The following is a 26,735-nucleotide window of genomic DNA, read 5'->3' as shown; positions in this document are numbered from 1 at the left end:
CTCACATAGTTATAAATGTTGGCAGATATGAAGTCTTAGACATCTTATGATTTAGACATTTTATTTTACTGATGAAAACATTGAGGCCAGAGTAAAAGTTTGGCACAAAACTGTGATTATAGGAGTTATTTTCTGACACCACCTATCCTAAATGCACAATTGATTTGGGAAAAAAAAAAAGTGAAACAACAGCTTTAGAAAACACAATCTAAATTTTAAAAATCATGAGATTATTTGCTGTAAATGCATTCACAGCTAAATGAATACCTAATCTCAGTCTCTTAAAATGAATTCATATTCTATCCTAGTTATCTCACAGAAGATAAACTTTGATTTAGATTCTAAATGATGATAACAAAAAATGACTATCTGTGTGATGATACATATTATAAAGAATTCCTTCAGAAAAGAAAACAAATGTTAATGAATTAATTTCATATTGATTTAGTGGTAATAAGATGAATTGCTCAGGTTTCCTAATTTCATTTAAGTAAAAATAGATGTCCACATATTGTAAAAATATTGTTGGCAAAAATTACATTAGTCTTTCCCATGAGCAATATGGACTCATGCTTTAAAATCTTTACTTGAATTATTTATCCATTGAATTTTTCGCTTATTTTTCAAAATTGATATATGTATTTCCCCTAATTGGCTTGTGGCTCTAGAACATTTCATCGTACCAGTATGGAAATTTATTTACATAGGAATAAGTCTAGATTTCCTTAAGGAGGGCAACAGAGTTGAAAACTGAGGCCAACAAACAAATGAAAGTTTCTCTCTAAATCCATTGGATAATAGAGGCAGTGTTAAGGCTAACCATAGTGTTGAACCAAACAGAGGGATTACTTTTGGGTTTTGCATCAGTTGTTTTCTGCTGGGTGGCCTCACTTGTCAAAAAAAAAAAAAAGAGAGAGAGAGAAGTTTAACAGGCAAACATTCACATGAGCACACTGAGAAAAGAAGTATGCTTAATTCCATCAAAGCTTTAAAAAAATCAATCATTAATTTATTCCAACTACGATTGTTAGTCATTTCTGAAAAACATCTGGCCTTTAAGTCATAGCAACCTAAACATCAATACAGTGTGAACACTTGTAAAGAAGCTTCAAGTTTGATATAATGTAACAAAAAAAAAGCTGTGTTTCTCTGTTTATAGTTTTATAACTATATATATATATGCATTTGTTAATGCACAGTGTTTTACTTCCACTTCATTTGGGGAAGGATCTTTGAATGTAATGTGCTTTAAAGATTAGGAAATTGTTAAGTTGTAGCTTTTAAAAGTACTGCTTTTTCACATGTCTTCGTGAAGTATTTTGGTGATCTTGATATTGTAAGTAAGAATTAGTTTTCAGTTTTATATTACTGGTTCACATGATTTTATTCAGGAAACTTGAGTAGAAAAATACACTGAAAAAGATAAATAATTTTGCAGTTCTACTTACATTGCAAAGTGTATAGCTAATTCAATCATTGACAGTATTAACAACTTCCTTTTTAAGCTTTAAAATAATGAAGTTTTTAAGTTCTAACAATATGTAAATAGCTGCATCATAACCATAAAATTATATTAGTTACATGCTCTAATATAATATGCTTACTATAGACACCCCTCCATGACAACTATTACCTAGTCTTGAGGTTTCTAACTGTACAAAGAAATAAAATGTGATATATAACCAAATGCTGTTATATTAAAGATTCCATTTAGAAATAGTCCAGATGACTGTTAAACTGCTTTTATATTTTATTCATATACTGTGTTTCCCTCACCACTGCTCTTTCACTTCTAGGCTTTTAATGGTTACTACTTAAGAAAGACTGTAGGTCTTTTTTCATATGTTAGATTTCATTCTAAGTAATATGATGACTAATAATTTTTTTAAAAGCACTTTTTTTCATAGCAAAAATACTAATCTTTAGTTCAGACATGTATTTTAAAATGTACATTGAAAGTAAATCTAAAAATGTGTATGCCATATGTAGAATGCACTTGTAAAACTTTGTTTAGCCCTCATTGCAAAAGTACTGATGGCCACAGTACTTTTAGGATACTAGAGATGAAAGGAAAATCACTTAAAACAGCTTGTGAAATATAATGTTTGAAATGGTTCTTTTAGAATGTGCAGATTATGGCTTGCATAGGGACTTCTTCCAGCTCTGGGAAAATGAGCTGTTGACATTCTTTTGGGTCATCATCCAAGATAGGAGGGCAACCACAAGGATTTAGCAGATAAATTCATCCCCAAAGACCTTTATCCATTTCATTGCAACTTGGAAACATTCATTTTGAATAGTAGCATTAATGTAGCCCATTTAGCTCTTCAAAGTGAGTCTTATGTTTAAGAAGAAGAAAAAAAGAAAAGCAAAAAGAAGATGACGATGAAGAAAATCAAATGAATGGGGTAATAACTTATTTAAGTGTTTGAAGAAGTATTCTTTATTTACATAATTCTAAAGCACAAACCATTTCTTTTCTCTACACTTGTTTCAAAAATAGAATTGGGATCTTATTCAGTAAGCAATAAGCTTTGAATTTTAACTAAATCAATCCTAAGAATTGCTTGTTAGTTATTTAAGACAGAAAATAAGTTAATGTTTTAATGTTGTATTCTGAAATGAATGGCAACGGCAACATTTGTGAGCGATAGACAATCTAAAATTAGGTTCTGACTCTTTGGACCACATGATTGTGCAGGCAGACAGGTTCTAACTCTTTTTGGACTCGATTATTTAAGCAAAAGGAAAAGGCAACGCTGTGATAAGTGTAATAAGGGCATAGTCTAAGGTTCATACACATGTCCCTTCTTTCAGATTGTTAAAAAAAAAAAAAACTTTTGACTCAAACTGGAATGATACTATATAGGGCTGAATGTGCAGGAAAGGTTCCCACAATGCATTGTGCAAACCTAGGGCTAACAAATACCCTGCTGCTTTGAAACCCCCCAAAAGACAAAGGCACAATGAAATAGAAAGCTTACCACCGGTAGCTTTCAAAACGACAAACTAGGCAAACTATACATCTCCACCACTCCAATTTTGTCAGAATGCTAATGAGCTTGCTCTGATCTTTACTCGGCTTCCCGTGTTTTCTACATCTTCAAGGACCACATGGCGCTAGCAAAATAAAGACAACTAAATGAGAATTTCGAATGCTTTTTGTGTTAGGACCTGGTGCTTTTCAGTGGACGCACTCGTTGAATATTCTCTACTTAAAAGACTACAACAGGGGGTTGGGTATGAACTTTTTAACAGGAGGAAATTTGAACAAAAGTAAATTAGTGAGATGAGGAAAATATGAGAAAAATTTCTGATTAATTTCCACTCCATAATATCAATGACACCTTCAGCCCCACTCTTACTCTTCTAACAAGAGATGCTGATAAAAGATGAATGATTCTGTGTTGTTCACAGTGAATGTTTAGTGGTTTTTTAATAGCAGCATTCTACATAAAAGGCACCAGGAAGTACTCCGCATTAGCAGTTGAGATCACTAGTTAATAGGATGATGTCTTTTAGCTTTTGTCACAAGATTATTAGAAAGGATGGGTTTCTCTTCTCATCATTGCATAGTTTGGAGTGCCTGTTGAGTACAAGTGTTAAAATACAGGTTTTTCAGTATTGTTTCAAATGTAAAGCAAAAAGCCTTTGAATGCAGCGCCTTTTACCTTTTTTGCCAGGTGATTTTGTTATTGATCTGTAATCTGCCCCTTTTGCTGTATTAAATGCTTGAAGTGTTCTGCTTTCCGTGGTAACCTTGATGCTAGCTGTTTGTGTTTTTAAATTCATTAACATTAAAACAGGATCTGTATACAACGTAAGATTGTATAATTTAGAACATGGCACATTATATAGGGTTTATGGTTTAGAGAATAAGTAACAACAAAAAGTGAGATTCCTGAGTAATTACTAGAAAAATGTCCTTTTTATTTTATTTAATATGTTCTTTGGATTTTAATTATCCATTTGCATGGAACTTCTTTTCCACTATCTTTCCTTTTTTTTTTTCTTTTTAACTTACAACTGGAATAAGAATTATCAGCTCCATCTCTCACCACACTATATATAGGAAAAGGATGATGAAACCCAAAATGTGTAGTTTTTTATACAAGATGTCAGAAGTTAGAAGTAAGCTGATTTATATAACTGATAAATAACCAAGACTAAGGAATGACTATTTAATTTAGTAATACTTTTCATATTTTGTGAGGAAAATTTGTGCCAGTATTTCTCACATTTAATTTGTATGTTTGATATCCCTAAATACTATCCTTTAAGTGTTCTTATATCCTAGAAAATTAGATTTGTTACAAATATTGCCCCTTAAATCATTATAATGTATTGACATTATAACAAAATGGTGAGGGAAAAGTCCTAAAGTTGTAGGAATATTTTGGATAACCATAAATATTAAAATCAGGGAAAAGAAGATCTTGTCTTCTAAATATAGCAGTACATTTTATAATATGTTAATTTAATATTCTCTGTCATTTAGTATAATATTTCTTATGTCTTTTCCAAGTATGGATGGGAATTATTATTTTTATAATAACCATTTTGTATAGGTTCTTTTTTAATAGATATTTCCATTTTTGTTTAAGTTATGAGAAAAGAGACATGTCATTTAAAATTCATTTAAATAAAATATCTCTTTTAACATTTTAGCTATAAAACTAAAAAGACATTTAAAATTTTTTATTCATGAAATTTCTAACATGACATACCTCAATAGAAAATGTGGCTGTGTAAAATAATAAATGGGCAGAAAAGGTATAATAATGTCTCTGCCAAATGAACTTAAAAACAAAATATGAGAGATTTAGTGTCAAAGGATAAATATAATTATCTACACTATAGATATATTTGTACTACCTCCCTATGCTATACTATCTATACTATTTTGAAATAGTAGAAAGTTAGCATAACACTCTTTACTGGATAATTATTAATCACAATTCATAGGGCATTGAATATGTCATAACAAAGAAACCAGTAAACATGTAACATTGTAGATATGAAAATTTTCTGTAAAATGGTTCTTTTTTTTAAGATTTATTTATTGTTATTTTTTTTAAAGATTTATTTTATTTATTGGAAAGTCAGATATACAGAGAGGAGGAGAGACAGAGAGGAAGATCTTCTGTCCGATGATTCACTCCCCAAGTGAACTGCACCAATCCAAAGCCAGGGACCAGGAACTTCCTCCAGGTCTCCCACACGGGTGCAGGGAGCTGGATGGGAAGTGGAGCTGCTGGGATTAGAACCGGCGCCCATATGGGATCCCGGTGCATACAAGGCAAGGACTTTAGCCGCTAGGCCATGCCGCTGGGCCCTGTAAAATGGTTCTTAACACTATTTCCAGAGGCAGTGAGCCACATTCTTTGATGGACTTTAAGAGTCAATAAATCAGTTCATTTTTGGAAGCATAACATTAATATATGTTTGGTAAATGTGCTGTGATAGGTCTGTTATATATATACGTGTATGTGTGTTTTTTAATTGTGTCAAAATCTTAATCGTTGTTACTTAATTACAAGAATATAAAATAGTGTAACATTTTGTAATTCCAAGAAGCAAAACCTTCATGCAGTTATATTCTAATCCAAATATGCAAGAAGATAAGAAGTATGAAAGAATTGATTGTATTTGACATACAATGTAAAACAGAGCAGTGAAGTTTCCTTTGGATGAAGAGCTTAGATATGACGCAACGGTCATGATGTGAAATGCCCACTCCTCATGTCAGAATGCCTGGGTTTGAGTTTCAGCCCTAACTCCCCACTAATGTGCCTCAATTTGCCTTACAAGTAAAATAGCTAAATATGATTTTTTTTAAAGAAGAGTTTTCATTTTAAGGTGTTTTTAAGTCACCTCTGTTCTTTGTGTACTTTCGATTTTTTTTTTAGAGCTTTTTTTTTTATTGTTATGAAAGCATAAAAGGTTTACTCCTCAGAGACCTGCAAGGGCCTGGATCTGTCCAGGTCAAAGCCAAGAGCTGGACTTCAATGCAGGTCTCACAGAGGGACCCAGTTACTCATCACTTCCTCCCAAGGTCTGTGTTGTCAGAAAGCTAGAGCCAGACACAGATATTGAACCAAAGTACTGTGATGTTGGACACAGGTATCTTATTCTTTTAAGATTTATTTCTTTCACTTGAAAGTGATTATTGCAGAGAGAGAGGAAGAGACAGAGAGCTCTTCCACCTACTGGTCTACCCCTCAAATGGCCATATCTGCCAAGGGAGGCCATACTGAAACCACAGAGGCTGGAATGCTGTCTGGATATTCCCTGTAAGTGGCCAGAGCCCAATATTTGGACCATCTTCTGCTTTCCCAGATGCATTAACAGGGAGCTAGATTGGAAGTAGAGCAGTCAGGAGTCAGACCATTGGCAGCAGCTTAATGCACTGTGCTGCAACACTGGCCCTAAGTTTTTCTGTGATTCCTTTTCTTTCATATAGTTAAAAACAAAATTAAATCTAATATTTTGCTTTTGAGTTTTCTTCAGTCTCACAACTTATTTAGGTAATTCACACTTCTCTGAATTTCTTTAATTAGACTGTTTAAGGAGGGTATATATAAATTATATCTAAAATAGTGGCACCTGTTATTGAACCATATAGTTCATGGCATAGGTGTTGGATAATAGGATCACTAGAAAGGAACCTCTCTGATTCAGAAATCCAGAGAGCCTTCTTCTTAAATTCTCATTTCAAACATTTGCTGCTTCTGTCCTTGGCACACGCTGTGAGTCCCAGCTTTACTATATAGTCTTAAATTGACTTTCTCATCTGCTGACTCATGTTTATTCATTTATCGAGAAAAACAAATGTATGTAATTTCTACTAGTATTTAGAAAGTATTTTTCTGCTACTGTAAATTTTAAATCAGAAATATAAAATGTAATCTTTGGACTTATAGAATGTTCACATCACCATAATTTTCAGCTTGGAACATGGCTGTTGCCTAAAGTGAGGTACATCCTTAATCTAGATGGCAATAAAATTTTGTAACATTTTAAAAAGTAGAAATTCCAGGAAAATGTGTTTTTTTTTCTCAACAACTATGAAACAAAATTTAGGCATTTGAACTGATTTGGCAGCAACATGTTTTTCTTACGAATGTGAAATTAAATTTGGGTAATGTCATGCCAATGCTAAAATAACATGTTATACATGCAATATCACCCTTACAAAAAAAATGAAGAAGAAAAGAAAAGTCAGTCTTATTGACTTCTTTTTTGTTGTTGTTGCATTTACTCTTATTGACTTCTTTGTGAAAGGACCAAAATAGTGGTTCTCAAGCTTTTGCAGCAATTTTTAAAAATATAACAAAATAAGGGCTGGTGCCATGGTTTAGTAGTCTAAGCCTCTCTCTGCAGTGCCAGCATCACATGCAGGCACCGACAAGTCTCAGATGCTCTTCTTCCAATGCAGCTTTCTGCTTATGGCCTGAAAAACCCAGAAGCTCCTGTTTCCTGGCTTTGGATTAGTTCTGGCCACTGCAACCATTTGCAGAGTGAACCAGTTGATCAAAGATATCTCTTTCCTCTCTCCTCTTTTTTTCCTCTCTCTCTCTCTCTCTCTCTCTCTCTCTCTCTCTCTCCCCCTCTCTCCCTCTCTCCCTCTCCCTCTCTCCCTACCTCCCTCCCCTCTCTCCTCTCTTTCCCACCTCTCTAAATCTACCTTTAAAAAACACTCCTGACAAACTTGATTAAAATGCAGATTAAATGACTTTGAATCACACTGTGTCTTGGATGTAGCTTATATTGCGGGCAGTTCTAATATAGGTGACCCACAGATATAATTTAAAACTATGAGTAGTGTATGCTAAGTTCATAATATTCTTTTTTTTTTTAAAGATTTATTTTTTATTATTTTTTCATTGGAAAGGCGGATATACAGAGAGGAGAGACAGAGAGGAAGATCTTCCGTCCGATGATTCACTCCCCAAGTGAGCGCAACGGGCCGATACTATGCCGATCCGAAGCCAGGAGCCTCTTCCGGGTCTCCCACGCGGGTGCAGGTTCCCAAAGCTTTGGGCCGTCCTCAACTGCTTTCCCAGGCCACAGGCAGGGAGCTGGAAGGGAAGCGGGGCTGCCGGGATTAGAACCAGCGCCCATATGGGATCCCGGGCATGCGAGGTGAGGACCTTTAACCACTTGCGCCACCTTGCCGGGCCCAAGTTCATAATATTCTAAAGACTAAGAGCAGGAGCAAAATTAGCACAGAATAGCATTTAAGATCATAGATTTTTTTAGAATTGTTTATTTTGTTTGGAAGGTAGAGATAAATAGCCAACTATTGGGCATGGAGCCGTAGCCTAGCCATTAAAGTCCTCATCTAGAATGCTCCAGGATCCCATAGGGGCACTGGCAGCCCCACTTCGCATCTAGCTTCTTGCTTGTGGCCTGGGAAGGCAGTCAAGGATGGCCCAGGGCCTTGGGACCCTGCACCCACGTGGGAGACCCAGAATTGCTCCTGGCTCCTGGCTTCAGATGGGCTCAGCTCCAACAGTTGCGGCCGCTTGGGGATTGATTCATCGGACAAAAGATCTTCCTCTCTGACTCTCCTCCTCTCTGTATGTCCACCTTTCCAATAAAAATAAATAAATCTCTAAAAAAAAAAGAAAGAGCTAACTATTGTTGAAGTCAAGAGCCAGAAAGTCAGTCCAGTCTCCCACATTCGGGAAGCAAGAACCCCAAATGCTTGGGCCATCATCTGCTGCATCCCAGGATGCATTATCAGAAAACTCAAAGCAGAGCTGCCAAGACTCTTAACTGGCACACCATCATGTGATTCAGCTGTCTCAAAAGCAGCTTAGCCACTGGGTCTCAATGTCTTCTCTAAAAGCATAGACTCTACTTTTAGCTTGTGTTTCTTCAGCTGTTACAAAAAAAAGAGAAAAGGACTGATAAACCATTTCAAAAGGTTAAGAAAGTACTTAGAGCAGTGTTTTGCAGAGGGCGATCAATCAACACAGAAGTGACTGCTAGAAGCAGATGTTTAGTGATTATGAAGCCAATTGGGATGCTTACATTCTGTTTTGGAAGACCTGGGTCCCAGTGCTATGTCCGCTCCCAAATTCCAGCTTCCATGTTGATGTGTACCCTGGGAAATGACAGTTATCTGACTGAAGTCTTGGTCTCTGTGGTCAAATGGAAGATGGAGACTGAGCTCCGGGCTTTGCACTGGACCTTCCTTGTCAGTTGTAGACATTTGGGAAGTGAACCAGTAAACGGAATCTCCCTGTGTCTTTCTTCCAAATAAATGAAGTATAAATAAATAAAAAGTAAGTAATATAAAGGCAGAGTTTTGGTTAGCAGTTAAGACACTGCTTGAGATGCCTATGTGTCAGAGAGCCAGGCTAGTCTCAGCTCCTTCGCTTACAGTCCAGCTCCTGCTAATGCACAAGCCTGGGAGTCAGCATCTGATGGTTCTAATACTGTCTCCTTGTCACCATTAGTTGTTAACTTCACTTTTTCCTTAGCATCTCATGTGCATGTCTCATTCTTTACAACTCTGTTTTTCCCTACAACATACACACACATAGCCTCTCCTTCTTTTCCCACACCCACTCCTTTCCCTTTTTCCCTATCATCTTGCCCTCCAGAATTGCCAGAACTCATGTGACATTGCCAGTTTTTCTAATGAACAGTAAATTACTACATTTCATATATATGTATGTATGTAGGTATATATGCATATTAATTAAAAAGGCAAAGTAACAGAATATGGAGGTAGAGAGGGATGGAGTCATCCATCTGCTGGTTCACTCCCAAAATGCCTACAATGGTTGGGGCTAAGCCTGGCCAAAGCCAGGAGCCACAAACCCCATGCAGGTGTCCTGGATGGGTGGCAGGGGCCCTGTTACTTGCACCAAATTACTGACTTGATATTTATTTTTAATTAAATTTAAAATTTAGAATGCCTAATATTAGCAAATTCCTTTTTTAAAATTTCTTACTCATCTCTTTTATTTAAAATGCATAGCAGCAAATACACATACATAGAGACAGGAACTCATATCTGCTGGCTCACTACCCAGATGTCTGCAACAGCTGAGGTTGGATCAGGCTGAACTCAATGTGGGTCTTCCATGTTTGTGGCAGGGACCTAACTCTTTGAGCCATCATTGTTACCCGACAAGGTGTTCATCTACAGGAAGCTGGAATCTGGAATGGAGCTGAGGTTTAAACCCAACCACTCTGATACATTATGCAGGGATACCAAATTGGTGTTCTAACCACTGTACCAAATTTGCATATCCCAATAATTAATCTTTTCTGGATAATTACTTTTACTAAATATTTTAATTATTTTCTTCAAATGGGACTTGGAAGAATTTTGTGAAGAAAGGAAGATTAATGAAAAAATTATGGCTATTACAGCTGCATAGTTCTCAAGATACCTCTGATATATGTATGTAAGTTGTTTTTGAAAAAATATAATGAACTTCCCATCCAAATAAGGTTATATATTTATTTGCCTGTTTTTAAACTGATAACATTGAGTGTGAGATTTGTGAATTCTCAGTAGACAAGGCTACATTTAACTTAATGTTCCCTGCATTTACTGACTAGTGACTTCATTCTTTACCTACCCCAAAGATACCCAATCCCGTGCCCCCAGTGCCAGTTCCTTCTGAATTAATAGCACCACTTGGTGGCCAAATCTAGGAATTGTGTAAAACATTAACATTTCTTCCACACTAGCATGTTAACTCCCATAAGGACATATCTCAGCTGGATTTTGCTTAATAGGTTGGATCTGTTATACATTCAAAGAAACTAACTGTATAAGGAAAGTTAAAAGTTGAGAATTAATAAATACATTTAGTTTGATACAGTTTTTCTTTTAAAATGAGTTTATTGTTGGATGGTTATTATTTGATGATTTTTAAATTAAGAGATTTAAATGTTATGCATATTTACATGTTAATGCATATTTCCAAAAATATGCTTTTTAAAATTCAGGAGTAATTTCAACTATCAGATTCTTTCTACATACATCATTAAAATCAAATATTTTAAATTTCAATCAATACAATTAGAGAAAAACTTTTGAAATTGCATGGGGGGAGGGATATGGGAGGGGTGCGGGGAATCCCCAGTGCCTATAAGACTGTATCACACAATAAAATGTTAACAACAATAAAAAAAAAAAAAGAAAAGAAATTGCATTTGAGGTGACACGGGTTTCTCTTAAACTAGAAAAAAAATTAAGTAAAAGAATACTTATCATTGCAGTTAAAAAGCAAAATGCCATTTCAGGAAAAAAAAATGCCAGATGTCCATAAAACCACCCAAGTTTTGCTTTAGATAATAGAATTTCATGAAAAAATTTTTGGCAGTTTTAGAGCATACAAGTATATATATATATATACACATATACACACAATATATATAAACAAACACACACACAAATATGCATATAATTATCCTAAAAGTTATCATTGTAGACTAAGGAGCTTTTCTCTTAAATTTGGTTTGATGATAATAATTATTAAATGTGATTGTTTTGATTTCTTTTTAAGTAGGCTATAGAGCTGTACATTTGCAGAAAAGTAAAAACATTGAATTCAACGAGAAGACACAGAAATAACTGGTTAAGAATGGCCCCGTAGGGCCTGGCACGGTGGCCTAGCAGCTAAAGTCCTCGCCTTGAATGCACTAGGATCCCATTTGGGTGCCGGTTCTAATCCCAGCAACCCTGTTTCCCATCCTGCTCCCTGCTTGTGACCTGGGAAGGCAGAAGAAGACAGCCAAAAGCCTTGGGACTCTGCACCTGTGTGGGAGACCTGAAAAAGGCTCCGGGCTCCTGGCTTCAGAGGGGCTCAGCTCTGGCTGTTGCAGCCATTTGGGGAGTGAAATCAGTGGACGGAAGATCTTCCTTTCTGTCTCTTCTCCTCTCTGTATATCTGACTTTGCAATAAAAATAAATAATTATTTCTAAAATGTAAATAATGATAAAAGGGATAATTTAACATATTTGGAGGATTATTAAGTTGAGAAAGCTGAAAATAACTTTCTCCTTGGGAATTCTATAAATTCTGTGAGTCATACATTAGATATTTTCTCAATTTCTAAGTGAAGGAACTGCTCTTAATTAGGAAGACCTTTGGAATTGACCTAATAGAACATGTCTAACCTTAGGAAGGGGAATATATTGTAAAGTTTGTACTTCAGTAGCTCCTTTAAGAAAAATGGGTTATGAGTAGCTTTGAGCTTTTATGATGAAGAAAATTGAAAAAGATAAAATAATGATAGGAATCATTTTGGTTAATTGGTCCAGTAAAATAGACATTATAAATCTCATGTCCAGTGGAACTAACATCTTAACACTTGCACCAAGTTACTCCACATGTTTTTTTCTGTGGGCAGGCCTTTCTGGTATTTGCATTGACTGAAAAAATTAGAATCTATCCTTGCTCTATCAATAATCCTAGCAGTTAGGGCAGGGGTTGTGGCCAGTGGGGTCAGCTGCTTTATAAAAGGGCTACATGCCATACTTGAATGCCTGGACACTAATCCCACCTCCTGTTCTGATTCAGCTTGCCATTAATGCATACTCTGGGAGACAGCAGATGATGGCTCAGGTACTTGGTTTGGCCCCAACTATTGTGAACATCTTGAGGAGTGAACCAGCACATGGAAGATTCTCTTTGCCTTTTTGATTAATTAATTATCCCAGCATTCATGGAAAGATCCAGAATACTTTTTTTAAAGTAGATTTAATCATTTTGAAAGAGTTTTATACGGGGGTAGGGGGCGGAGGGGAGAGATGTTTCATCTGCTTATTCATGCCTCAGATGGCCAGAGGCACAATGACTAGTGCTGCTCCAGGCTGAAGCCAGTTGCCAGGAACTTCTTATTCTCCAATATGGGTGGCAGAGATCCAAGCACTTGGGCCATCTTCCACTGCTTTCCCAGGCACATTAACAGAGGGCTGGATTGAAAGTGGAGTAGCCAGGACTCAAACCAGCTCCCACATGTGACTCTGGCCTCAGAACAGCTGCTTAACTCTCTCTACCACAATGCCACCCCTAGCCCCATGGCATTTCCTGTTTCTAAAAGGTAGAATATGCTGACACATAATTAAGTGAACCTAGAGATACTTCTTGAAATGAAGATAGTCTGACTCTGATTGTCAAGTAAGACATGCTACTCACAGATGGTTAAGTCTCAGTTGCTTACATGGGAAGAATAAACAAAATGCTTTTGTGAGATAGTATAAGAATGGCCCAAGTAATTAGGCCTCTCAACCATTGTATTTAGCTTCCCGCCACCCATGTGGAAGACCTGGATGAAGTTTAAGACTCCTTGCTTTGACCTGGTCTATCCCTGACTGCAGCACTGATTTTTGAAATAAACCAGCTGAAAGAAGATATCTCTGTCATTCTGCCTTTCAAAAAACAAAGCAAATTTCTAAAAAAAAAAAAAAAAAGAAACCTATTACTCTTCAGATGTCAAGTAGGTGGCCAAGAGTGGTAATTCCTGACACCTGATTTCACCACTAGCATTCAATATGACTTTAGGTAAACTACACATCTTCATTACATATTTCATGCTCTCATCACTATCACTATTACCATTTTTATTCTCAGCATGGAAGACTCTTAGTGCTTGTCAGTAATCTGATGAGGGAAAAATATGCCAGTGTTTGAGACACTGTTCTCAAGCTTTCAGAACACAGCACAAGTCTGTTATAAATGTGTTTTATGTACTCTAGTGAAGAGAATAGCTCAACTGAAAAGGCTGAAGAGCATTAATTAGGTACTAGTTGTGCTGAAATTCCCCACTCACCTGGCCTCATTGATTTCATGTACTTTCCAGGATTAGAGAGCTTCTGGAGAGGGAAAAGGGTTCTGCACAGTCCTACACTTTTTCTTTTGAAGCTAGGAGTGACCCAAGGTTCCTGATCATTGATGAGCTTCAAATTAGAGGGGTTTTTTGTTGTTTTGGGGTTTTTGATTAATTTATTTTTTTTTTATTTGAAAGTCAGATTACAGAGAGGAGAGACAGAAAGATCATCCATATACTGGTTTACTCTCCAAATCACCACGATGGCCGGAATTGAACTGATCCTAAGCCAGGACCTTCTTTGGGGTCTCCCAGATGGATGCACAAACTCAAACACTTGAACCATCTTTGCTGCTTTCCCAGGCCATAGGCAGCGAGCTGGATCAGAAGTGGAGCAGCCAAGACTAAAACCTGCACATATATGACATGCTCTCACTGCAAATCTGAAGATTAGTCTGTTGAGTCACTGTGCTGGCCCCCTGCATATCTTACTTTGCTTAAACTTAGGTGTTTTACAAATGAATGTGGTCTATGGCAAGAAAGAAAAAGACATGATTACCTTCATTATGTTAAGTAAAATAAGTCAGGCACAGAAAAAACAACAATCTCGTATGGAATCTGAAAAAGTTGAACTTATAGATTCAGGGAGTAGAATGGTGCTTACAGTGGTGGAAGGCAAAAAAGGAGAATTAGAAAGATTTTGATCTAGGGGAAAAACATTCAGTTATGTAGAGCAAATAAGATCAGTTGTACAATAAGGTGTCTATAGTTTATAAAAACGTAGTGTATTCTTGAAATTGCTAAGGAAATAGATTTTAAGTGTTCTCTTCTCACACAGAAAAGATGAGTATTGAGGTTGTCAGCTTCTTGCTGATGTGGACTCTGGGAGGCAGAAATGATAGCTTAAGTAGTTGGGTTGCTACAAACATGGGATTCAGTTCCTGGCTTCAAGCTTCAGCACTCCTAAAACTGCAGGACTTGCAGGGCCAGTACATAGGAATTCTCTCTTTTAAACTCTCTCAAATAAGTAAGTCAATTTAGTTTCAAAAATTGAAAATAAATTAGAAGTATTTGGCCTATAGATTAAAATTCCAGCGTTGTATATTGGACACCTGGTTTGGAACCCATGTCTTCTCTAGCTTCCTGTTTGTGTGGACCAAGGGAGGCAGTAATGATGGCTTACATAATTAGATCCCTGCCACTTCCTTAAGACCTTGATTTTGTTCCTGGCTGTCAGTCTCATTGGCTTCACTGGTATCAGCCTGAAGCCCAGACCCTTGCAGGCATTCACGAAATAAACCAACAGATGTAATTTAACTGTTTCTTTCCCTTCCTCCCTCCCTCCCTCCCTCCCTCCCTCCCTCCCTCCAGTTAGTTAATTTATTTTTGACAAAAAGAAATCTTTAAAATATATTAATATGCATAAGAAAGCATATATTCTGGTGTTACGTGGCTATCTGAACCAAAGCATGATCAAAGCAAATACAGAACGAGAATCACAGGGTAGGTAGCTCATTGGGGATTGAACTCATGCATTGTTACAAAATGGAAGCTATGGGAACACTTTGAGCATGTTGTTTCAAGAGCTTTAAGCAACAACATAGTGGGTTACTTGAAGCAGTAGATGAATACATAGTATGGTTAGAAATTCTTTTTTTTTTTTAAGGTTTATTTGTTTTTGTAAAAGCAGACTTACCCCAAGTGGCTGCAACAGCCAGAGCAGAACTAATCATAAGCCAAGAGTCAGGAGCTTTTTCTGGGTCTCCCATGCAAGTGCAGGGTGCTAAGGCTTTGGCCCATCCTCCACTATGTTCCAAGGAAAGCTGGGAACTAAATGGAAACTGGAGCAACCAAGGATCAAACCAGCACCCATATGGGATCCAGCAAGACAAGGAGTTAGCTACTGAACCATCACACTGGGCCCTAGAAATCCTTTAGTAGAAGGAAACCTACTTGCTCCCATGTTGTAGTACAGAAGATGAAGCTGCCATTTATGACTCCAAATAACTGGTTTGAGCCCATCTCCATTTTTTATGCAGTCCCCTACTGATAATAATGGGGAGACAGAGGAAGATGGACATGCATGTTGACTATCCCAACCCTGTGGAATTCTTTGCCCCTTGCTTTGGCCTGGCCTACCCCTGGCTGTTGCAGCCATTTGGGGTGTGAGCCAGTGGATGGGAAATCTCGCTTGTGAGTACCTGCTCGCTCTCTCTCTCTCTCTTGCTGTGCCTTTCAAATCAATCAATAAATAAATCTTTAAAAAAGGAATAAGAAGAGGGCCTACTGGCAGCATATCTGATTTGGCCTTTCAAGAATCATTTTTATTTATTTGAGAAAGGGAGAGAAGGAAGGAGTAAGAGCAAGAGAGACAGAGAAAACAACCTTCCATACACTGACTCCACAAATGCTGCAGTGGTTGAGGCTGGGCCAAGCTGAAGAAGAGAGTTTGGAACTTCACCCAGATTTCTCCTGTGGTAAGCACAAATACTTACATCATCTTCTGCTGTTTAGTCAGAAGCATTAGAAGCAAGCTAAGTTGAAATGGAGCAGCTGAGACTCAAACATATACCTAATCTGTTGCACCAGAACATCAACCCTTTTTGTATTTTAAAAAGGTTACATATTTAATACTGTCAACAGCCTCCACTTTCATTTTCTTACCTGCCATTTAATCAACTTTTCATCTATATTAAAAGTTTTATAAATTGGTTGTATTTTTTTAAGATTTATTTTATTTTTATGGCAATATCAGATATATACTAAGAGGAGGAGAAACAGAGAGGAAGATCTCCCATCCACTTATTCACTCCCCAAGTGGCTGGAGTTGAGCCCATCTGAAGCCAGGAACCCACAGCCTCTTCCGGGTCTCCCATGCAGGTACAGGGTCCCAAGGCTTTTGACTGTCCTCAACTGCTTTCCCAGGTCACAAACAGGGAGTTGTATGGGAAGTGGGACTGCCAGGATTAGAACCAGCACCCATATGGGATCCTGGTACATGCAAGACAAGGTCTTAAGCTGCTAGGCCACTGTGCCAGGCCCAGGCTGGTTTTATTTTTTAAAGATATTTTTATTTGAAAGGCAGATTTACTGAGAGAATCTTCCATCTCTGATTCACTCCTCAAATCACCACAATGGCCAGAACTGAGCCAATTCAAAGCCAGGAGCCAGGAGTTTCTTCCAAGTCTCCCACATGGGTTGCAGGGGCCCAAAGGACTGAACCATCCGCTGCTGCTTTCTCAGTCCATAAGCAGGGAGCCAGATTGGAAATGGAGCAGCCAGGACTAGATTTGATGCCTGTATGTGTTACTGGCACTGAAGACAGAAGATTAGCCTGTTGAGCCTCTGTGCTGTCCTCCCCCCCGCCCCATTAGCTGATTTTAAAGATGTTATCGTCTTTTTTTTTTTAAGATTTATTTTATTTTTATTACAAAGTCAGATATACCGAGAGGAGGAGAGATAGAGAGGAAGATCTTCCATCCAATGATTCACTCCCTAAGTGAGCACAACAGCCGATACTATGCTAAGTCGAAACCAGGATCCAGAAACTTCTTCCAGGTCTCCTACACGGGTGCAGGATCCCAAAGCATTGGTCCTTCTTCGACTGCTTTTGCAGGCCACAAGCAGGGAGCTGGATGAGAAGTGGAGCTGCTGGGATTAGAACTGGTGCCCATATGGGATCCAGTTGTGCTTTCAAGGCGAGGACTTTTGCCACTAGGCCATGCTGCCGGGCCCAGATGCTATCTTCTTTATTTTTATTTTGAATTTTGGATTTTATGATACCATTCTGTAGAGTCTGGGATGCCCCCCCAGTTCCTACTCCCCTGACTGATTTTCCCATATTGTTACAATAGTATAGACTTTCATAAGGAGTTACGTTTCCATCAGTCTGTTATTTAAGTATGCCCCAACATTGCTAGTACAGACTATGTCAGATAGTCCATCATCCCATTGTCTAGATATGTACAACCGTTCCATTGGGAGCTGAAAAGATGCTGTCTTTTTAACATTAAAAAGCCATTTTTCCTCCCCCCAGAAAAACTTTTTCCTTTATAGTTTGTTTTTCTTGCTCAGGACATTTTTTTCTTTAGATTACATCAATTTTTCTTTCAAAATATAAATTTATTTTTCTACTTTAGTTTCAACCAGTGGACTGTTAAATGTGTTAAATGTATTTTATTTATTCATCATTCTCTCTCTCTCTCTCTCTCTCTCCCTGCCTCCCTCCCTCCCTCTCCCGCTCTCTCTTTAACTTTTTCCTTTATTTAGTTGAGAGACAGGGATAGAAAAAGAAAGAGAGATTTTTTTTTTTTTATCTGTTGGTTTATTTTCCAAAGTCTCACAACAGCCAAGACTAGGGCAGATGGAAGCCAGGAACTAGGAATTCAATGCAAGTCTCCCATGAGTTGGTTAGGGTTAAGGTTAGTGTTGGGCCCACATGGGCCCAAGTTCTAAAACCATTACCTTCTCCCTCCCAAGGTGAAAGTTAGCAGGAAGCTGAAATGGAGAATGAAGCTAGGAATTGAATCCAGGCACTCCGATGTAGGATGTAAGTGTTCCAAGCAATGACTGCTGCCGCAAATGCCCATCTCATATTAGACCATAATTTTCCACTCTAAAGTAATTCCTTCTCATTTTTTGATGTTGAATAGTATTCCATGATTTACCTTGTTCTTAATAATCCAAAACCCACTGTAAGTAACTAGGGTCTAAATGCCTGGAGCACAGCCACATTGTTGTATCACTACATCCATGACCATCCATTGCACACAACACATCCGTTGTACGCAACAGTGGCATTGTTCAGCCAGTAAGGCATTCACCATTTTTTTCCAGCCACAGATATGGATTTATAGCAAGTTTGGTTTTTTGTTTTTTCTTACTTTTTTTTACTTCGGTTCCAGCATGGTAGCCTAGTGGCTAGTCTTCATCTTTAATGTGCTGGGATCCCATATGGATGCCAGTTCATGTCCTAGATGCTCCAGTTCCCTTCCAGCTCCCTGCCTGTGACCTGCGAAAGCAGTTGAAGACAGCCTAAAGCTACATGGGAGAACTGGAAGAAGCTTCTGCCTCCTCGATAAGGATTGGTTCAGCTCTGTCCAGTCGCTTGAAAAATCTTTCCAGCAGATGAAAAATCTTTCTCTGTGTAAATCTGACTTTCCAATAAAAATAAATTTTTAAAACTATATTTTATTTCAAAGTCAGAGTTAGAGATTGAAGAAAAGACAGAAAGAGATCTTCTTTCTGCTGGTTAATTTCCCAAATGCCCAGAGATTGGCCAGGAGCTTCTTCTGGGTCTCCTACATGGTTCTGGACCCCAAGGCTTTGGGCCATCCTCTGCTGCTTTCCTATGACATTAGGAGGGAGCTGCATAGGAAATGGAACAGCCAGGTCTCCAATAAGTGCCCATGTGGGATACCAGCTGTGCATGCTGCACTACCACCCTAGTCCCTTAACTTTTTTTTCTTTTAAGTTTATTTAGTTGAATGGCACAATTACAGTGTGAAGGTGGGAATAGACAGGACAGAAAGAACTTCTATCCAGTGGCTTGCTCCCAAAATGGCCACAACAGCCAGGACGGGGCCACACTAAAACCAAGAGCTTCATCCATGTCTAGCATGTGGGTGACCTCAAGTACTTGGGCTCTCATTCCTTGCCTTCTCAGGCACATTAGTAGGGAGCTGGCTTGGAAGTAGAGCAGCCCTAACTTGAACCAGTGTATATGGGATGCTGGCATTGCAAGTTGTACCTTAACCTATTATTATACTACCACACTGGCTCTAAGAGGTCTTTATTGTAAACTTAACAGATATATTTTTTTAGAAGATTTATTTAATATTTGAAAGAGTTACCAAGAGATAAACACACATACATACACACACAAAGAAAGAGATCTTCCAACCTCTGGCTCACTCCCCACATGGCCGTAATGGCCAGAGCTGGGCTGCTGCACAGCTGAAAGCTCCGAGCTTCTTGTGGATCTCCAGGTAGGTGCAGAGGTTTAAGCACTTGGGCCATCATCTGCTGCTTTCCCAGGAACATTAACAGGAGCAGGATCAGAAGTGGAACAGCTGGGACCTGAACCAGTGCCTATATGGGATACCAGTGCCACAGTGAAAGGATTAACCTGCTAAGGCTCTGTTCCTAAAGTTAATTTATGATTCTGGCATTTTCCTTAAATACTCAATTATGCATTGTATACCCAGAAGACTTAAAAAGTAATGAGTCATTACTCATCCAATGAGAAATACCTCCAGAAATTTTGACCTATGTGAACATACAGAAGCTATAATGGGACCAGCAATGTAGCATAATGGGTAAAGCACCACCTTTGGCGCCCGTATCCCATGCAGACATCGGTTAAAGCCGCAGCTGCTCCAATTCTGATCCAGTTCCCTACTAATGTGCCTAGGAGAGCAGGAAAAAGAGTCCAATGTGCATCCAAATGAGAGACCTGGAAGAAGCTCCTGACATTGGAATTGCCCAGCTCTGGTCATTGCGACCATCTGGGATGTAAACCAGTGAATAGAAGATTTTCTGTTTCCTTTTATCTGTGTAATTGTTTCTCTGACTATAACTGTTTCAAATAATAAATCTTTTCCAAAGTTCATTAATATCTATCACAGTGCTTAATTTAGTTATATATGTACATATACATGTTTAAAATCATACATCCAATTCTTCCTGCTCATCTGTAACATTAAAGTCTCTGCCACTTCTTGAGTCATTTTTGAGTCATTCATATCATATGACTATAAAAAGGCTTTAGAATAGGAAGGAGGTTGGAAGGAGTTTACCTGGTGCTGTCCAAACAAAAATGTTCCAGCTGGTGACTTAGGAGTAGGCCAGTCACACAGCCATGAATGTTTTAGCTTTGACCCAGTGCTCATTTGTAGAAGTTTTGAGTGGTTTTAATACCTTTACAGGTACTTAGCAATGGGAAGTTATGGGTGTAATCCAAGCCATAAAGTATATATTTAATTTTAAACTGCAAATGAAATATTTTACAATTTATAATTGTTCCCATGCTAGGTGCTTCAGTGCTTTGTTATTTCCACTATCGTTACTTTGTGCTTAGTTTATAAAACCTTTTAAGAAATCTAGCACTGACTTTCAGTATAAAAAAAAGTTGTTACAAGAAGACTGCTGCTAATTTCTAAACTATGGAAATAGCTTCTTATATACATTTACTGAGGAAAAGTTTGGTGAGTTGTCTGTGCCTTATGATGTAGGAAGCAGGTGTATCAGAGCCTGTCAGAAGTTACTGGGGTCCTTCAGGAAGTCCATGGAAAAAGTAAACCTAAAAGATGAATTTATTTTGGCATAATTTTTTTTAATCTTAAGATTCATTTATTTGAAAGACAGATAGCTAACACCCATTGGTTAATCCCAATATGCCTTGAGCAGTTAGGGCTGAGCCAGGGTCAGAGTCAGGAGCCAAGAACTCAATCCACATTTCCTATGATGATTGGCTGGATCCCAACTACCTGAGCCTTCATTTGCTACCACCCCCGAAGGTCTTGCATTGTGAGGAAGCTGGAATTGGGAAGTGGAGCTACGAGACAAACCCAGAATACAAATCTATTTTTAATCAATTCATAGTTTTTTCATATTTTTTGAAGACCTTTTGTATCTACTGAGGGATGCTACCCTCAATCTCTCCACACATTCTGTTTTAGCAAATAAATAAATAAATCTAAATCTATTATTTTAAATATTTATTTGAGAGACAGAATTAGAGAAGGAGATACCCTCTGCTTATTCACTTCCCAAATATCTGCAACAGCCAGGGTTGGGCCTCCCCATGTGTGTAGCTAGAACTCAATTACTTAAACCATCACCTCTGCTTCCCATGATCTACATTAACAGGAGGCTGGAGTCGGTAGCCAGCACTGAGTATCAAACCCAAAAACTCCCATCTAGGCTACTGCATCGCTGTTAGGCTAAACATCTGCCCCAAATGTGGTACTTTTGAGTTAGTGTATTGGTTTTTGTTTTATTGCAATAAAAGGAGGAAGGAATTCCCTTAGTGTTTGTTTTATTCATAGTATAATAAATATATCATGCTAAGAAAATAGCTTTAAGACAGTTGCTGCTGAAATCATCAGTAAAGATAGTGAAAATCTTTTCAAAATATTCTTGGAAAAGAAACATTTGGTTTCATAATAAAATTTATTTTAAAATACAACTGTATTCACTAAGCTTACATACTTTGTACAGCTGGCGCAAAGGAGTTCTGTAACACTGACTTTAGAGTTACTGTTTCTGTTTTGGTTTGTTTGTTTGCTTTTAAGATTTATTATTTAATTATTTATAAAGTCAGATTTATAGAAAGGGTGAATCAGAGAGAGACAGCCATCTTCCATCTACTAGTTTACTACCTAGATTGCTGCAAAGGCCTGGGAATGGGTCAATCTAAAAATAAGAGATTCTAACTCTGTGTGAATTACCCGTGTGAATGTCAGGGGCCCAGTTTCTTGAGCCATCTTCTGCTGCTTTTCCAGGAGCATTAGCAGGGAGCTGGATAGGAAGCGGTCTCCGGAGGCCTTGACACAAAAACTGGTGCTCAGTTGTTATGCTGGTGTCTCAGGCCCTATCCACTGCGCCACAAAACCAGTCCTTGCAATCATTTATTGAAGGAAAAAAAAAAAACAGGGCACGCTTTTGATGCGGCATTGGGAAACTGTGATGTTAGAAAAAAGAAATACTACGTTCCTGGAGACAAAAAACAGAAATCTATAAGAAAACAAACTTAAAAAATTAATATCAGAAATTATATTTATGTGAAGGTGAAAAGTACTTAACTTTTATGTTTTCATTGATAATATATTTAAAGTAAACATGAAGTACTGTTTCAAAATGCAGTGTAACAACCCAGCTGTACTCCTACATTTTAAAACTATATACTAAACTGTATATAGTTCTAATACATTTTCTAATTTCAAACTGGCTTTCAATAGTATTTTTAAATTTTGGGGGGGTCATAAAATTGAAAAAATAGGATTTTTTAAAGTTTCAGTATTGGGTCTAAGGTAATTAATTAAAAATGTGGCTGTGATTATAAATCAAAGGTAATTTTGAAAAAGAGATAGTTAACCAGGTGAAGTTAAACAAGATTAAATGATTTATGGTTATTTTATAATATAATGACAGTCTTCATTTTAAGCTACAATGTAAAGTGCTTTATTCTGAGATTAGTATTGTGGCAGAAGCTAAAACTGCCTTTTTTTCTAGCAGTGCCAGAATACAGCCTCTTTTTCTTTTTGCACTAACAAGACTGCTTTACCACCACAGCCCACTCTAAGTAATTAAATCAATCCTTTGTACTTACCGTATTCTCCTCTAGTGACGGTACTAGATCTGATTATATGCTTCATGCATATTCAAAGTACCGCACTGACAGCTCTTTAATGAGCTCTTACTTAATCAGTATGAACAATGTTCATCTTGTTCTTTTTTTCCTCATGCATTAGAGCTAGGAACAGTTGGGAAAAATGAAACATCCAGCATTCATTTGAAAAATATATTGTACTTTGAAAAGTGTCTAAGCTGAGGAAGTTGCATTCTGCCCTTTAAAAGTCTGATGGACAAATTGGATTACTAGTATTGGATTAAATAACAAATGGTTAGAGGAGAAATGAGAAAAGCTCACTGTGATCACAGGCTTTAATATTTTCTGTTACTTATAAAGCTAAAGGGGTCTTTAACCAGTTATTAAAGTCAGGATTAATTTGTAATGGTTCAACTTACTGGCTTTTAAACGCTTTTTAAATTAAAAAAAAAAAGTTTAAATCCTTAAAAACAATGGTTTAAAAATGTGTTTTAAGAAATTTTTTATTACTAAGCTAAGTATAAATTTCTGTCACTGTATACTATCTCAGATAAGGAATTAGTGATACAGAATTGATTTACATTTTTTCAGTTAATTTAAATAATCTATGTGGTAATGTGTGCATTTAAATATTTATTGTTAGGCCTGTTTTCTTTTGAAACATGAAACTCTTTTATTGTTAATCATTTCTTTAAAATTAAGAGGGGGAGATTTTATTTTTACCTAAAAATCATAAGCATGAATTAAACTGAAAATTAGTACCATATCAATATTGCAATTCTCAGGGAGGCAGTCTTCCATTGAAGAAAATGATGCTAATTTAAGAGTAGGCTGGTTGCTTCTAGTATTGCCTTGAAAGCCTCAAATTATAGGTTAAGTTAAACTCAAAACAAAGTTTCAAACATTTATGTTCCTGGAATCCACTTAAGCTATGAATGCAAGAATTAAATCTTTAATCAGAAATAAAATACCATAAATTCTACACCTATTAATATTGCACACATGTGTCATTTTGCTGATCAAAAAGGCCTTCACCAGGGTACAATTGGCCTTTTTCCAAATTGCAAGCTTTTTCTCAGCTTTTTCTTTTTACTCTTTCTTCTTTTGTTACTACTCAGGGATTTGTGCCTATCGCAGCCTGTATCACATGACCAGTGTCAAGACATCACATGGTCCAAAATGAATACAAAACCAGCTACCCTAAAGGAGAGATTAAAAATACTGTAAAACAATAAAGACTTTTGTTCAGACTCTAAAAGAATCTCCTCGAAGTCTGCTTCATACCATTAAGTTTTAACAGCATTTAATGAAGGCATATATCCTCACTGTGCTCCCTCTGATGAACGACAGATCTATTTTATAGGGTTGCTCTGAAATGTGTGTTTAATCTCTTCCACATAATCAACATTTTGGATACTTTTATTCTAAATGTCTCTTTATATTATTGTGAAAGCAGCTGAATTATGATAATCAGTAATTTATTGGAAGCATGAAAAAAGAATAAGAGATGACTGGCCAGTGTGACAAACAAGTCACAGGTCAATGTGTAATTCAGTTCAGTTTGGAAGGAGATCATAATAAAGTATAATAATATATAAACTATAATAGTATTCCCTTTCCAAAGAAGGGAAAGTGGGTTAGTTAAAGGATTTGACTTTTTACTCATTTGTATCTTGTTTTTATTGCTATTATTTTCCATGAAATGGTTTTGTGGGCATAGATATTTCCCTCTGCACCTCCTTTTCTCCCCCCATGCTTTAGTCTTTCCCCTCCATAGTATTGTAATGATACAGTCCTTCAGCAACAGTCACAAGTCCAACAACCTGCTGTTTCAGTGTTCCATGGCATTGTAGGTAATGGCAATGATGGAAAATCTAGTATCATATTGTCAAGATATATTTAACAATTTCATTGGCAGTCCTCCTTTTATTTAACAGTAGGGGTGCATATCCCTATATTTGCATTTTGTTAATGGACTGTTAATTTGAAATTTTAAAGGTAATATATTGCTTTAAAAGGAAATCAAAGTTAAGGCATGATGCTCTAAAACTAGGTACTTGATTTTCAGAGAATGCATATTTAACCTCATGAATGCTTCACAGAGAAGTTGAACCAGAATATTAAATAATGGCTTGGCAGAGCAATAAACCAATCAAAGGTAAAATTCAAGGAGAAAAATCAAATGTAAATGTGACTATTTGTATAATTTTAAAATAGAGGAGGGGAAATTTGTATCTTTCGTGAGTATAATTGTGGTCTACTTTTATGAACAATACTAATTACATATTTAGCATTTTTGGAGGATGGCAGGTTATATAAATAATGGAGTGTTAGGGATAGTGGATCTTAAATATTTCTCATATACAGTCAGTAACTTTACAGTCTAAAATGATAGATTGTCTCTGTTCAAACATCATCTGAATGTTACATTCATTGAAGTGTGTTTTTTCTCACAGAGAACTGTAGGTCTTCTTTGGTACCCCAGTCATTTACAAGGTGTTTAATGACTTGCAAGAGGTTTAGGCTATTAAAGATGATGAGTTTCAAAATGTTCTATGCAGATACATCTGTAGTTTATTTTTAGGAACAAAAGTTAAGGGGGGAAAAAAGCAAGTTATTGCAAGTGGAAGCTTTCACAGTCTCTGGATTTTTCTGATCTTCCTTGCTATTCATAAATCTCTTAATGATTTTTTTTAATGTTCCTCCTCCCTTTTTTTAAAAAACCATGGCTATATGTCTGTCAGCCCCATGAGTTCCTCATTGAAACTTAATACCAAGTCAGCCTCTGGGGAGGATTTAAAAGGTAGAACATTTTGTTTACTGTACTTGGTGTTAATATAGGTATGTTCAGGGGGACAAAAATATACATGCTGAATAATACCAGTGTTTGATTTTTTTTTCAGGTCTTACATTCTAATATTGTATTATTATGAGCAAGTTAATATAAGAATACTTCCAAGAGTTTGTGAGGAAGTAGACTTAAATGATAAATCTTGGTACAAAACATTTTGAAATTAGTTTCTTCATAATACATGTTTTCCATAGCTTTCTGAAAATCCTCTTGCATATGTGTTTTCAAAAAGAGTTTTGTGGCAATGTAAGCTTATCTTTTTAATTCCATTTTTCAGAAGCTTCTATATGAGATTAGATATGTGAGTCTAATAGAAAACATATTGTGTCACGTTAAAAAGAGATGTGCTGAACTGTTGTTTGACTTATTAAGTGTCATATAATGAGAATTACGTTTTCCTGAATTACAGGAAGGAACACAGAAGAAGAAGAAGCCATGATGCAGGAGTGGTTTATGTTGGTTAATAAGAAAAATGCCTTAATCAGGAGAATGAACCAGCTTTCCCTTCTGTAAGTACTCTTAACTGTACTGATTTTTCCTACACTGATAAGTCTTGTGCCTTTGTTTTTGGATGCTTTGGGGTTTCATATTTATTAGGTTTGAATTTTTTTTCTTTCCTGAGAAAGATTATAGTATGTTCTGAATGAAAGTTTAAATTAGTATGAAATATTTTTATTTGAACAGTAAGAATCTTTAAGTAGAGTTACAGACATTGAAAGAAAAAAATGACTATACAAAAGGTCAAGGAAT

The 26,735-nt window shown here is 36.8% G+C and overlaps 1 protein-coding gene across 3 annotated transcripts in view; it reads left to right on the top strand.

Annotated features, from left to right (window-relative positions):
* Nucleotides 1-26,735, top strand: part of EHBP1 (EH domain binding protein 1) — a 293,792-nt gene that overhangs the window by 258,380 nt on the left and 8,677 nt on the right. For all 3 annotated transcript variants that reach the window (XM_040993344.1, XM_040993342.1, XM_040993343.1), the window contains one exon: nucleotides 26,395-26,494. In XM_040993344.1, coding sequence (XP_040849278.1) covers nucleotides 26,395-26,494 — 100 coding nt within the window. The remainder of the gene's footprint in view (nucleotides 1-26,394; nucleotides 26,495-26,735) is intronic.

Source organism: Ochotona curzoniae, unplaced genomic scaffold, assembly GCF_017591425.1.
Source record: "Ochotona curzoniae isolate NIBS_2020 unplaced genomic scaffold, NIBS_Ocur_1.0 contig_883, whole genome shotgun sequence".
NCBI classification, from domain to species: Eukaryota; Metazoa; Chordata; class Mammalia; order Lagomorpha; family Ochotonidae; genus Ochotona; species Ochotona curzoniae.
This window is presented reverse-complemented; position numbering and strand designations above follow the sequence as displayed.